At 38.9% G+C, this 13670-nt stretch overlaps 1 protein-coding gene across 5 annotated transcripts in view; it reads right to left on the bottom strand.

Annotated features, from left to right (window-relative positions):
* The window catches only part of LOC103723171 (chaperone protein dnaJ 1, mitochondrial), a 33041-nt gene extending 19769 nt beyond the window's left edge, over window positions 1-13272 (bottom strand). For 3 of the 5 annotated variants that reach the window (XM_008814003.4, XM_026799997.2, XM_008814002.4), the window contains exons 1-12: window positions 13010-13267; window positions 12820-12922; window positions 11876-11965; window positions 11694-11785; window positions 9497-9580; window positions 9364-9402; window positions 8405-8548; window positions 8277-8318; window positions 8085-8172; window positions 1811-1875; window positions 1639-1701; window positions 1483-1555 (exon numbers count right to left, since the gene is read on the bottom strand). In XM_008814003.4, coding sequence (XP_008812225.1) covers window positions 1483-1555; window positions 1639-1701; window positions 1811-1875; window positions 8085-8172; window positions 8277-8318; window positions 8405-8548; window positions 9364-9402; window positions 9497-9580; window positions 11694-11785; window positions 11876-11965; window positions 12820-12922; window positions 13010-13069 — 943 coding nt within the window. In that variant the 5' untranslated portion in view covers window positions 13070-13267. Of the gene's footprint in view, window positions 1-1482; window positions 1556-1638; window positions 1702-1810; window positions 1876-8084; window positions 8173-8276; window positions 8319-8404; window positions 8549-9363; window positions 9403-9496; window positions 9581-11693; window positions 11786-11875; window positions 11966-12819; window positions 12923-13009 lie in introns of all 5 variants that reach the window. The other 2 variants (XM_026799998.2, XM_039134212.1) reach the window with 2 other exon arrangements.
* Between the last annotated feature and the right edge of the window lie 398 nt (window positions 13273-13670).

Below are 13670 nucleotides of genomic sequence, written 5' to 3'. Positions count from 1 at the left end.
AAGTTTTTAGCACTGGGTATGTCTGGACCTGGACTTGAAATTCCTTATGGATTCAGCTTTAGACCCACCCATTGCTGACCCATAACAATAACCATAACCGTCTAGCCTTATGGATCGATTTTATGGATCTTCATCACCATGTATTCGTATTTTGCTCTACCTTTGATGTTATTCTAATTTTCTCCATATCCTTCCTCACAACATTCATCTATGCCATCTTAGGTGTTCCTCTCCTTTTCTTACCACGTATCATACAAACAAAATTACCTATCCTTATTGGAGCCTCCTTAGATCTTTGTTGTCTCTGTCTATACAATCTCAATCAATTTTTCATTATTTTGTCCTTAAAATGTGCAACTCCTACGGCTCCTCTAATATTTTTATTTCTTATTTATCTACTCAAGTTTTGCCATATATCCATTTCAACCTTCTCATTTCTTCTATGATTATTGTTTTCATGTACTTTTTTTATTTTACAGCACCGAGCCATGCAACATGGTGGGCCTTATTGTTCTATAAAATTTTCCTTTAGGTCCTTAGGGTATGTGCTTATCACACAATATTCCAAATGCACTTCTCCACTTCATCCAACTAGCTCTAATTCTACTATATATATGTGTGTGTGTGTGTGTAATATATACAGGTATGTATGTATGTATGTATGTATTCATCTATCTCCCATGTTATTGTAAATAATAATAATTTCAAAGTAACAAAAATGGTCACTTTGTGGTATTTCTTGGTCACCAATCTTAATTGGTATCACATCTTCATCCATAATTAGTGAAAAAACATATGGGTTTAGTGCTGATTCTTGCTCAAGTCTATGGTAACTAGAAATACATATATCATACCATAGCAACTTTAAAAACTTGTTGATAAGGGTGAACTACATGGTCGATAAGGTGGGTTTTGGTACTTGCCAAGCAGCTTCTTTGGTTTCACGATAGGTCCTCCTTGACCATGCAAAACAACTATGAGTGATAGTTTTTGTAGTCCTCAATTTTAACTATAAGAGCATTCTATTATAACAAAATGCAAGAAAGATTTCCTTTGGATTGGTTGTCATCAATGAGTGAAAATTGCTAACAAGCTAATTAGACTTTGATTTACTAAAACCATTTCCAGCATCAATCTATCTAAATCCAACAGCAAGCTTCACCTATTCTCAGTTCTCACTATTGCATAGACATGTCTAACCTAATATTCTATGGGAAAAAAAGTAAATTTTTGATCATGCATATGAAGCAGCAGCACAGAGTAGTGACCTATAATGTGGGGAGGAGTAACCAAAGAGATGGGAAAGCAGCTTAGCCTTACATAATTACACTTTGTCTATTGAACAGCTGGCATGACAGGAATGTATTGCAAAGGAAGACTTACATCCAGTGAAATGGCTTTCAATAGTAATAAGTGAACTTGAGGAAATGAGACTCAGAAAAAAATTAGCTCAAGTTGCAAAGATACAGGGAAATATCTAACCTGCTGGAATGGTAACATTAACATTCTTCACACCATCAACCACACCTGACCCTTTGCATACTAGGCAGTAATCCTTCATGCATAAATGCTCATTAGTGGTACTCAGGACAAAATGAAGCCATATGAAATCAGCTATTATTTTGCACCAATTTCAACCTTAATTATTTTCCCCAATCCTTTGCAGGAACGGCATGTAGATGTGAATGGAAAAACTGTAACCTAAATCAAGACAATATACAACATGAATAAGAAAAGACAAATTAAACATCTTTATGGTTGGAAATCACTCTTAAAGTTGTTATAAGAAAGGTAGAAAGGAGGAGCTCACTCTTCCTACACCATTACAAGTAGGACATTTTATTGGCTTTGCATTTACTGAATGACCCCTTCCATCTGCATCTCATAACAAGCCAAAAAGAAAGATCAGACCCTGCGGAAAAGATAAATAGGAACAACTCTACCAAAATGAAGAAGGTTTATATCATATCACATTCATATACGACCGCCAGCAAGTGGCCCAGGAAAAAGGAAATGGCCAGCTACCTGATCACGTAGCAATGCAGTCTTATCAAGAGTTACATCATCCTAATTAGTTTCAAATCCTTAATTCACAACCATCATCTAAGTTTTTTCAGTTTTCACATCCCTTATTTGATCCTTCCAAATTAATATCAGGCCTATGCATAACCTCCCTCATGCATTTACTGCATTGAGCATGCCACCTCAGCAAATGTGATGTCTACAATATATTTGTGCACAACTAAGCGCATATGGTATACTCATTTCAACCATATCTTTTTCACAGTTTTATCCAAGGTTTGCAATCACAGTTCAATTTTAGTTTAAACCGAGCTGGTTGAGTTTCAGTTTCAACAATTTCAGGTTTTTGATGTTTCAATCAAAAAAAGATAATTTTTGAGAATTTAATTGAAATTTAAATAGTAGAACATATAGGATAAAAATATGAAGAAAACACATGAAAATATATATTCTGTTACTACATTTTTTGGTGTATAGTTTTGATTGTTTCTGCTAAAACTATTGATAAATTATGAAAAGAAATTGTTACAAGTGCTAATCTCCATGTTTCATAACATCTTGGGTTGTTAGTATATCATTCAAATGTTTTTAGACAACTAGGCATATCCTCTCATGAAACTCATGTAAATGCCCAAAAGTCTAAAGCCTCTCAAACCATGAGAAATTTTTATTTTCTTGAATTTTTTTCTACCATACCGAGGTATGTACCGGCCCATACCAAAGCATACCGACTTGTAACGAGGCGTACCAAAATAAAAATTAAGAAAAATGGTTAGAGAGATTTTGGTACAGAGGTATAACGTGTCGTACCATTCCGAATCGATAAAGTACCGATATAGTACCCGGTACCGAGATTGCGAACCATGCTACCAAATATATCAAAAGATCCCAATTTTCTCCAATTTGCAGAATCTATTATTCATATTAATACAATATTTCTTAGAATTCAAGTAAATGTATAGATGACCAAAATTTGTCCTTATAGACATTCAATTCGGTCCATAGGTCAATTTTAGCTAAAACTTTGAAATGGATATCAGTTTTAGATTAGAAAAATTAAAACATTTTGTTTTCAACTTTGGAGATCAGGCTGAACTTGCAATCATGGTTCTATCAAGACCTGTTCATGGGCCGAATAGCCAGCCCGGACCGCTCGAGCCTAAAGCATTTCGGACAGGCCTTGGCATTATTTTAAGCCCAACAAGCCGGGCCAGACCTAAAATATGAGCCTACCTGTTAAACGGGTCAAACTTGGGCTTAGGTTAGACCAGCCCAAGCTCGGATCCTATATAATATATATAATGTCTTAGTTGATAAGCGAGAGAACTCAGAAGATCTCGAGAGATCTAGCAAAGTGATAGATTTGGCAGAGCGATAGATCTAGCGGAGACTAAGAGAAGCGGGTGGAGGAGATTGAGAGATCTAGCAGAGCGAACAGAGCTGAGGAGCTTCTCGCCAAGAGATCTCAGGCAAAGAGATCTGAGGAGCTGAAGAGATGCGGAGATTGAGAGATCATCGAAAGATCTAGCCTCAACTTCTCGCCAGCCATCCCTGTCGTCCTCGCCGCCTTGCCCTCCTCTACACGGCCTCCCTCCTCCCCCACTCCCCTCCCCAAACTCCACAAACCCTTGCCACCCCCTCCCCCTTGTGGCGACACTGCCGCCAACCTCCCTACTAGTCAATGGGTCTGCAATCCCCTACATTCGGCTAGATCCCTCTATGATGGGACATGCCCCTTCCACTGGAACGCATGGAACTGCCTCCGAAACAAGCAAGAGGGCATGGATTCAACCAACTCGTGGGCTTGGTACCCTAATCACTACAAAGAAGATGCTATTCCTAGCATCGATCTGCATGCCTTGTTGGGCTCCATGCGGAGCTACCTGATCGGGTTCATGGGGGACTCGCTGAAATGAGAACTTCATGGTGGCATTCCACTAAGGTCGACAAAGAGACTTAAGCCATCAGGAAGCCCAAGGACCAGCCCAAAGCCCGAAGCCCAAGCAAGTACCAAGCTCAGGGGTAGGACGTAGGCCAGAAGGCTGGGCCAAGTTGGGCTCAAGCCTAACCAATTTTGGTTATACCTTGGGCTAAACCAGGCCTGGCCCGTCCATCGAACAAGTCTAATTCTATCCACCCCTCACATGCCAACTAGTCCAACACTCAGTTGCTCATCTTGTGCATCTAGAGGCTTTTGCATGCCGCAGCTAGAAGCTCACCAAATCGAAGCATCAATCCAGCTTACCAAATTGAAGCATCAATCTAGCTTACCAAATCGAAGCATCAATCCAATCACCAAATCCAATACTAGACTGATCCAATGCAATAGTTCTAGCATTTGAATAGTCCAAAACTAGTAACTCAATATTTGAGCACCACCAACAGCACTGCATCAGTTTATATTAATAGGACAGTTCAAGACAGTCATAATGAAGTAATGTATGAAGTCTAGCACTAGATACATTTGACACCACTTTGCATGTGTCTGATACATTCAATTCATGTTTAGCTAATTTTCAGATGGAATCTAGTTGTTTTTGCTTCTTGTATAAGTCTTATGCACTGAATGGGACCGCAGAACCTATTAATATACTATTCGTGATTTGCTACATCAAACAATGAAGTTAACTCTTTCTCGCTTGTGTGGTGCAATGCGATGTGAGAACCCATAACATCAGGTTATAATTTGAGGAACTTGGTGGAGGTCAAATTCCTTCAATTCGGGCCATGGATGACCATATATAAGAGGCCAAATGTTGATCAGGAAGCAGAGGTTTGAGGCTTTCTAATTATCCAATGGCTATCCCTAGCCCTGTACCCTACTTCCTATTTTAGTTCTTTTGATTCCACAGCCTTTACTTTGTAATTGTTTAATATTGTATAATTGAATTCTGTTTGGCATGCTCTGAATTATGCAAGAAAGGATTTCCATCCTCTACCATGAATGCACCATGTGTAGGTCAATGTTCCAACACATACACGTCTAAGTCTCAAATGCATATAGTAGCATGCAGCACTCAAGAGCAGTTATCTTCTTCCTCTTCCTTTATCTTTATATTAGAATGGCTTCATCAATTACTCTATTCTCTTGTTGAAGTTAATAAAGAGTATGGTTTCTCAAAGGTATATTTTCATAAAATTTTTTCAAATTATAAAAAGATAAAGTATGTTTTACGCACTACTTTATTTCTACATTTCTTTAGGCCCCTTTCATATTCTTTCTAATCAAGTGTCAAAAATAAAGAGGGTGCAGGAGTTAAAGGGCACTCTGCAACATTGATCAAAGTTAGATTCTCCCTCAAGCTACGGGAGAACATTCAACAGTAACTCGAAAGGAAGAGATGGTTTGTGTTGGACCTTGCTTAAGTACATCAGCTGCTTCATCATCAGAAGGAACATATGAGAGGGGGGGAGCGAACAAGAGAGAGCGAGAAAGAGAGAGAGAGAGAGGAGAGAGGTAAAGAGAGCTCCTTCAACTAATCAAAGATAAACTAGTGGTCAAATTGTACTTGACCAGTGCCAAACATGAAAGAATTGAGTGATTTGGGTACTATGGTTATCATAGTAGATACAGTGAGTGTGATGGCAAAAGGAAATGTTGAAACTTGAAACCATGGAATTTCGAACCGGTCCATACCGGCCGGTTCAGGCCGTACCGAACCAGTCCGGCCTGTAAACAGTACGCCGGACCTGTGGAATTCCAGGCCATCTCGGGCTAGAACCGATCGGTACGCATGCATACCGATCGTGTACCGGCCGGTTCACACCAATACGGTATTTTTTTTACTAAAAGCGCCGCGTGCTGTGGATTTTTAAACCACAACGCGGCACTGTGGTGTCAAAGCACGTGGCCCTTTTAGCCACACGCTCCCTCGAGGAACAGCGCCCCGCGCGCGATTCTCCACCCCCGCGCGGTTCCGCACGCTGGGAACCGCGCCCGCGCGTGGTTCCCCGTGCTGGAAACTGCCCCACGCACGGTTCCCCCGCCCGTGCCACATAGTGGCATTTGGTATTTATTGGGGGGGGGGGGGGCCAGCGCGCGGATGAGGAAAAAAAATTCGGTTCGTACCGGCCAATTCCGGTACGAACCAAAATCGTACCGATCCGGTAGACGACCGATACGCCTACCGGTATAGCGTACCTTGCTTGAAACCATACAATTTCAGCAATGATCATTGAAAGAGCTAGATCATCATGCTGAACATTTAATCCAAAGAAACCTTAAGGTCTTGGTCAACATTAGTGAACCTGAGATGGAAGATCATGCAAGATAAGTACCACTGCTACCCATTGGAGCATCAAATGCTAGGTTGAAAGACCCAAGCAGATTTGACATAAACATGGAAGGGAAAAAATGTTGAAAAGCAGCTCTCATAAAGTGTCCCATGGAGATTATGTAAGATGCTTATATGGTATGAAGGGGAAGGTGGCAGAAATTCTACAGAAGCCACATTCAATCAGCTTTGCAAAATCATGGACAGAAGCAAAGGATGACAAGCAGGCACCCATGGATTGCCCTATGGAGACTGTAAGATACATATATGATAAGAAGGAGAAGGTGATATAGACTGATGCCATAAACTTGGTTTGCAACATAACTAACACCTAGTCAACTAAATACCAAGGGGCTGTAAAGCTTTAAAGTTGTTGCAGGAAATAAGTATATTAAAGAGGGTATCAAGTTCAGAATTGAGATAAGTATTTACAAGATTGGGTATCCATGGCCTTAGATTGATCCAGATGAATCAATAAAGAGCTCTTTTCATTATTTGATCCTGCTGCAATGTTAGTTTGACCAGAAAACATCACCTTATCGAGGGACTTTCACGTGTAGAAATTAGTGAAATACCATTTTGAGCCATATAAACTGAGGAACCACAGCATTGATCATAATTTACAGGACTTAAAAACACAAATGGACCGATGTTCCGCAATTTCTATGCTTCCAAACCATAAATTAAACCAATTTATCTTAGCAATAGCTAAATGTATTTTAGTCCTCATGTATTTCAGTATGTGTAATTAATGAACAATTTTTGTGCATTCTCAGTCTTTATGTCCACCATGCATTTCGTTTCTTGCCTCTGCTAGTATTTTCCATTTCATGTTCACTAAATGAAAAGGTATAAAATTTTCAAAATATTAGATTTTTGGTGACTAGGCATTTTGAATGCTGCATATCATTACCAATCGTGTTTATTTGAAATATGGTCTGAGCACATAGGAGGAGATTGGACTACAAACTTTTCACTAATTTTGACAGTGGATTTTTTTTTCCATAGACGTGCATTTGTTTGAACAATTTAATCACCCACACCCCACCTTTCTACAAGGAATCTCTTGTGGAATTAAACTTGATGCACGTATCTGGATAAAAATGTTACTTAGGATTGATGGAGTATTATCTCTTATAACATTAAATCAACTTTAGGTGGTCAGATGGTCGCTCATCATAGACTAGAGCAATACCTTCATAGTTATCCAAAATGCAGCTATCATGGAAAAGAATAGCAGGCTCTATGATTAGCAAAATAATAACAAAAGGGTCATCTTAATGTAATACGAAAACAAAAAAGGAAGACCAATCTGATATCAAATGACTACATTTGGATTGGTGAGAACATTTTTACCAAGTAAAACTAAGATCCAACTACTGCATGTTAAGAAACTAAAGATACAACTTCAACTAAATCACTGGATGCCATAGCCATAATATAGTCAATATTGTGGCCGGAGAAAAAGAAGTGAGAGGGTTAATCCAAAATGTAGCTATCATGGAAAAGAATAGCAGGCTCTATGATTAGCAAAATAATAACAAAAGGGTCATCTTAAATTCTTAATGTAATACAAAAACAAAAAAGGAAGACCAATCTGATGTCAAATGACTACATTTGGATTGGTGAGAACATTTTTACCGAGTAAAACAAAGATCCAACTACTGCATGTTAAGAAACTGAAGACAGAACTTCAACTAAATCACTGGACGCCATAGCCATAATATAGTCAATATTGTGGCCAGAGAAAAAGAAGTGAGAGGGTTCAAATGTAGAATATCTACTCACAGCATGAATCACAAGGAACTTGTGCACTAAAAGAAACCTTTTTCGTGCACCCTTTAGCAGCTTCAGGAAAAGAAAGATTCAACTCAACCTGTATGATATGCCAATAAAGAAACATAGGTTTTTCAAAGATTACATACAGTTGCAAGTCAAGAAATTGATTGCAAATTATAGGTCCAGAAGAGGAAACCAAACCTGTATATCAGCTGCATATATGTCTCTCTCATTTTCAAAGACCTAAAGCAGGATCAACAATCACATCACTTTCTACTAAATGATTTGCAGAATGATATTAAAATAGCATATAAAGAGGATAAAATCACCTCTGAGAATATTTTATAGAATGTATCCGAGAAAGGATCTTGATTGGCTCTATAGAAACTAGAGAAAGGATCCTGATAGGTGCTGTGGAATCCACTTGCATCGTCAGCAGCATATCTAACTTTCTCTGCTCCTTCAGAGAACTCCTTCAATCACAGTACAAGGAGCAACAGTGAATAAGTTTCTAATATATAGGCTGACTTCTAATTTAGCACTCAAATTAGCAGCCTGACAATATTGAACATAGGGATGCAAATCAAGCTGGGTTAACCTGAACTTAACTCGTAGTATGAGTCAGGTTGAGTCTATCAGACTGAGATGTATCTAAAGTCTAAACAGAATATCTTTAGGTTGGCTTGTGTTGGTAACTGTCAAATCCAATTTCAAGTTGGACCAGGTTCAGGAAAGAGACTTGGGCAGCCCAATATTATCATTCATCACGTATGTCTATAATAGGGCTCCTAATCCAACCCAACCCAAAACTAACCCATCTTAAGAACTCTAAACCTGAACCTAACCCATATTACTATAGCAGAGCCTCTACCATGACCCAACTTAACACTCATTTGACTGGCAAGACCTAAACCTGGGCCAACCTAAATTGCAGGGGTCAAAAATTTTGCAGTTGCATTGTATATCGGTTTAAATTCTCAAATTCATTATCAAGTTGGGCCAGGTCCTGATCAAGTATTTTATCTAACCCAATCTAAACTGTCCAACTTGCACACATAGACCATACTTGAACTGGACAGCTTGTAAAATATCAACATAATAATTATTTAAAAAGACAAAAAAAAGTCACTAGATCTTCTTAAAAAAGAAAAGTTGAAACATGAATTGTTAGCACTGCACTACTTCACAGAAAGTGATTAGAGGCACAAATGGCAGCAACAGTATAAAAAAAAAAAAAAACCAAACAAGAAAGACTATTACAATTTATATATAGTAGATAAGCAGTTACCTTGTCATACTGTGCTCTTTTCTCAGGATCCCGCAATGTCTGTTACACACCTTTCACATAAGATAAATGAATTGTTAATCCTAACTAAATCGCAAAAAAGATGTAAGCTTTTACTGGTTTTAGTATAACTAGCCTCATACGCATCTCTTATCTCCTGAAATTTTCTCTTTGCAGCAGGGTTATTTTTGTTTGCATCTGGATGGTATTTCTTTGCAAGCTGCAAATTGATAGTGGAGTGAAAAAAAACTGAATTAAACAAACATTCAAAAAAAAGGATAAAACAGGAATGCGCATATATATATATATATATAAAACTAATTCTTCTATGCTGGCATAAAATGTTGACATAAGGCTTGTTAGGAAGGTTTAAAATTAGAACAGCCAGTTGATCTCTGCAGCTTGAGCTCATGTTGAGCTTGGCTCCAAATAAGCTCAAACCGGGCAACTAAGCCAACCTTGAACCCAGTTCAAATTATCAAAACTAATTTTTTAAGTCAAGCCAAGAAAGAGAGAGGGGGTGAGAGAGAGAGCTCAACCAAGCTCGGAATAAGGCTTGAAATTGGTTAGCATATAATTATACACACTATCAACTGTCGGATCTAATCCAACAACTGATCTTGGGTTAAATTTGGGTGAGAAAGAAGAATGGACAAACCCTATCTGGCCCCTTCTCCATCCCATCAAGATCCCTCATCCTCCTCTTCTCTTGCCCTCTCTCATCGCCCACCCCACCAGCCCTCTTCTCTCTCCACCGCAACTGGGCAGTAGCTCTCTTCTCATTTGCTCCTGCTTATTCTCACATCCTCTCCTCTCTCTCTCTTCAAGAAGTCTCCCCTTTATTTCACCGATGACCAAGGAATGCTGAACCGGCCCATACCAGCCGGTTTAGCCCGTACCAAACCGGTCCGATCTCTGACCGGTCTGGTTCGGCATTAAAAAAGAGTACCAGCCCGTACCAGCTAGGCTAATTTTTTTTGAGCTTTTGGAGGCCGAACCAGTGATACTAGTTCAAACCGGTCCGAACCGGTCCAGTAGCCGACTGGTATGCCTACCGATACCGGTTCGGTGATTCTTCCCGATGACCACAACCGCATGACCCTTTTCTCATAGAAATTCCCACCGGCCACCACCACACATATCCTCTTTTGTTCATCTCTACTCTCACATCCTCCCCCTCCAAGTATCCCCAAGCTTGAATTAATCGTAAACCAAGTGATACCTTTGCTAATCATTGGCAAATTGTGAAGAAATGAAATCCTCATGACTACAAAAGAACTTCCATTTCCATGACTAAATGGGATGACTAGGATTGCCTTAAGCACCTTGGTCATGTGATGATGCCCTTCGGCATATCAAGAGCCTTGACAAATTTGACGAATGATCCACCAGGCATCTATTTCTCATAACAGTCATGGAATGAAGTCACTACAACAAAACCTGAAACCTGACAAGATAGGCCATAATGCTACTTAGAAGACATGGAGAGGGCTTTCACGAGGATGTGGCCTAAAAGGTGATGCTATCGTGACAAACATCATCAAGAATTCATGATCGCCACACTTACATAGAAAATGATAAGGAAAACAAGTTCTACGATATTCAGACTTATAAAAAAGACTGCATTACAGATCCCCTTCATCTATTTACCTAGCAATTTTCTGTGACAAAAAAAAAATAAAAAAAAAATGAATGCCTTATTTTAAAGATATATCAATAATACAAACCTTAGCAAAAGAAAGAGAGGAAGATGACTTTAAGAACATCATGACTTGGGGAAAATGCTGTTTATCATCTGGTAGCATCATTGATCAATATTCTCACAATAATTCAAGATTTTTTTTTCAGATTGAGTTTTTTAATAAAGCCAGAAATTTAAGCTATTTGCTGAAGATTCAAGCAATAGGAAGAGAAGCATACTTCAAAGTAAACTACAGCAAATCTTCAAAACAGAATTACTCAATCATATGAAACCACCTTTAAAAGATGTTAAACATTGTGATATAGAAAAAACATCACTCAGCCATTGTCTGCCACAGCTTCATCGAGCCTCTCCTATATCAAGCTAGAGGAAGATCTTCAAGGTCTAGGCCATCAAGCATTATGGATTTTGGATTTATTTTGCCACTACATTTATTTCAAAACACTTAGAAAGCCACATAAAAAATTAAACCATATATCATCAATTGCATAATTGTTCTACACAAACTTAGAATACAATAGGAGAAGAGTTTCTATTTTGCACAAGTTATTCTCCTGAAACTTCACAAAATGCAAACACAGCTAAAGAGTAACTAGATCATGGCACACATAGACTTGTACAACATACTTACTGCATGAAAAGCCTTTTTGATGTCAACCCATGTGGCATCTTTAGGGACACCAAGAACTTCATAATAGTCTCTATCTATCGCATAACGTAATGCTGCAAGGGAAAAATTTTGAAGGCCAACCTTAATGTATATCTTTAATCATGGAAATTGTGAATGATGAATGGCTAACAAAAAAAGAATACCTGTAGCATGAAAAGACCGGTTTAAGGAAAATGCTCTTGATGTATAGGTATTGTGAGGTCTTTCAACAATGTCCAAATTGCAACCATATACTGGGAAGTATAGATTGTTAAATCAAGATCATGTCATCAAAGATCAAGAATTTCTATCCAGAAATGATATAATTCATAGAGAAAGTAGAAGAAAACATTTAAAGAACAAACCACAATCATCAAGAGGGATGAACCCAAACCATCATGGAGAATGGAACTTCTAAGATATTAAATGATCCAAAGTAGATGAAAGACCTATGAGTAAAGACTATCAATTTGCACCATTATCGATCATTTATGGTTAGTTATACAACGCTCAAGCTTTAAATAAAGAATTTTACATGCAGCACTCAAGGTGGACATTTTAATCTTGTAGAGGCTTTCAATAAAAAGATTGTTTTCTTTTAAAGCTTAGGAAATCCTCATTTTCCAATTGGATTTCTTCTAAAACTTCATTACACACAACAACCGATGGAAGCAGAACTATCAGCATTTCACCAAACAAATATAATGGAATATTGTTCCTCTTCAGACAGGGAAAAGACCTGCTACCTTTATGCCTTTACGTGAGTGAACAGGTTACTAAAATAACTTCTGCTCGAGCACTTATAGATTTCTAATCTTAAGCTGCCATCCTTAATGATCTTTCATTAAATCCAAACTTGTTCTTGACCTGGTTTATCACTCGACACATGATGTATGACACCTTCAAAGAAAGGTCCTTGTGCTTCGTTTAGAGTTTAGGCTTCTTACTCAACCTAATGTCAAAATAAGCTCCGGAGAAAATTTGTCAGCTAACTGTTCTAGCCATTTCCGCACCTCGTAATCGAACTGGTGTGTCCACTCATTGCGCGATAGTAATTCAAGAAATGCAACAAAATCAACGTCTTGGACATCTAGAGAGAAAAAATTACATAGTGATAGGTGAGAAAATGATCTTAAAAATGGCAAAGCATCTTCGGTCCTCCCCTTGATAAGATCGGATCGCGAGCCCGTGATCGGCGAATTGCCACAAGACTGCAAAAAAGAAAAAGTATAGAAGGAAACATAAATTCATCGATCAGTTGGAAAGGGCTTTGAGAGCAGAGAGTCATCGATCTCTACCCTCTTGAAGCGCAGCAAGAACGATCGCGGGGAAAACCCTATCCAGCCGATTCTGCCCATCCGCGATCGACGAAAACAACCGGTCACCACCGCCACTGCATGCCCGGATATCCTCCGAAACCAAAAAGATTTAGAAAGGAGAACGAGATTGGAGCAGAGAGAAAAATGGAGGCCGGTGGTGATGGAACGCGGATTGGATCAATACTTTTGGGTTGTCTGCGGCGAACTTGGGAGAAAACTTGGCGAGCGGTCTATCTAGATTTATACCTTTGTCTGCCGCTCTCAGCACAGGAGGAGAAGCAATGTGGCTCACGGACCGGATCCGACAGGAGGGTCCAAAGTCCGAACCGCTTTAAGCCGCTGTGGTTTAGTTCGACCGGCCGATCCGGCCTCCATCTTCTTCCGCGTCTTCCCCGAGACCTTCCACCAAACTTGGGAGAAAGGAAGTTTTATTTGAAATAAATTTCAAGTTTCTGATCTAACACGATTTGTTTACCACCAGTGCGTCTGAATTTCGCTTCAAACTAATTTGAATGCGAACCTAATTGATCAATTTGGTAATCTCTGAAATCAAATTAAATTGAATCAAGCTCAATTTAAGCTTGAATTATAAAGCACTTCAAGTTGGTTTTGAAATTAGTTCAGGGTTGAATTAATATTT

Source organism: Phoenix dactylifera, chromosome 15, assembly GCF_009389715.1.
Source record: "Phoenix dactylifera cultivar Barhee BC4 chromosome 15, palm_55x_up_171113_PBpolish2nd_filt_p, whole genome shotgun sequence".
NCBI classification, from domain to species: domain Eukaryota; kingdom Viridiplantae; phylum Streptophyta; class Magnoliopsida; order Arecales; family Arecaceae; genus Phoenix; species Phoenix dactylifera.
Note: the sequence above shows the minus strand (reverse complement) of the source record. Positions and strands in the feature narration are given on the sequence as shown.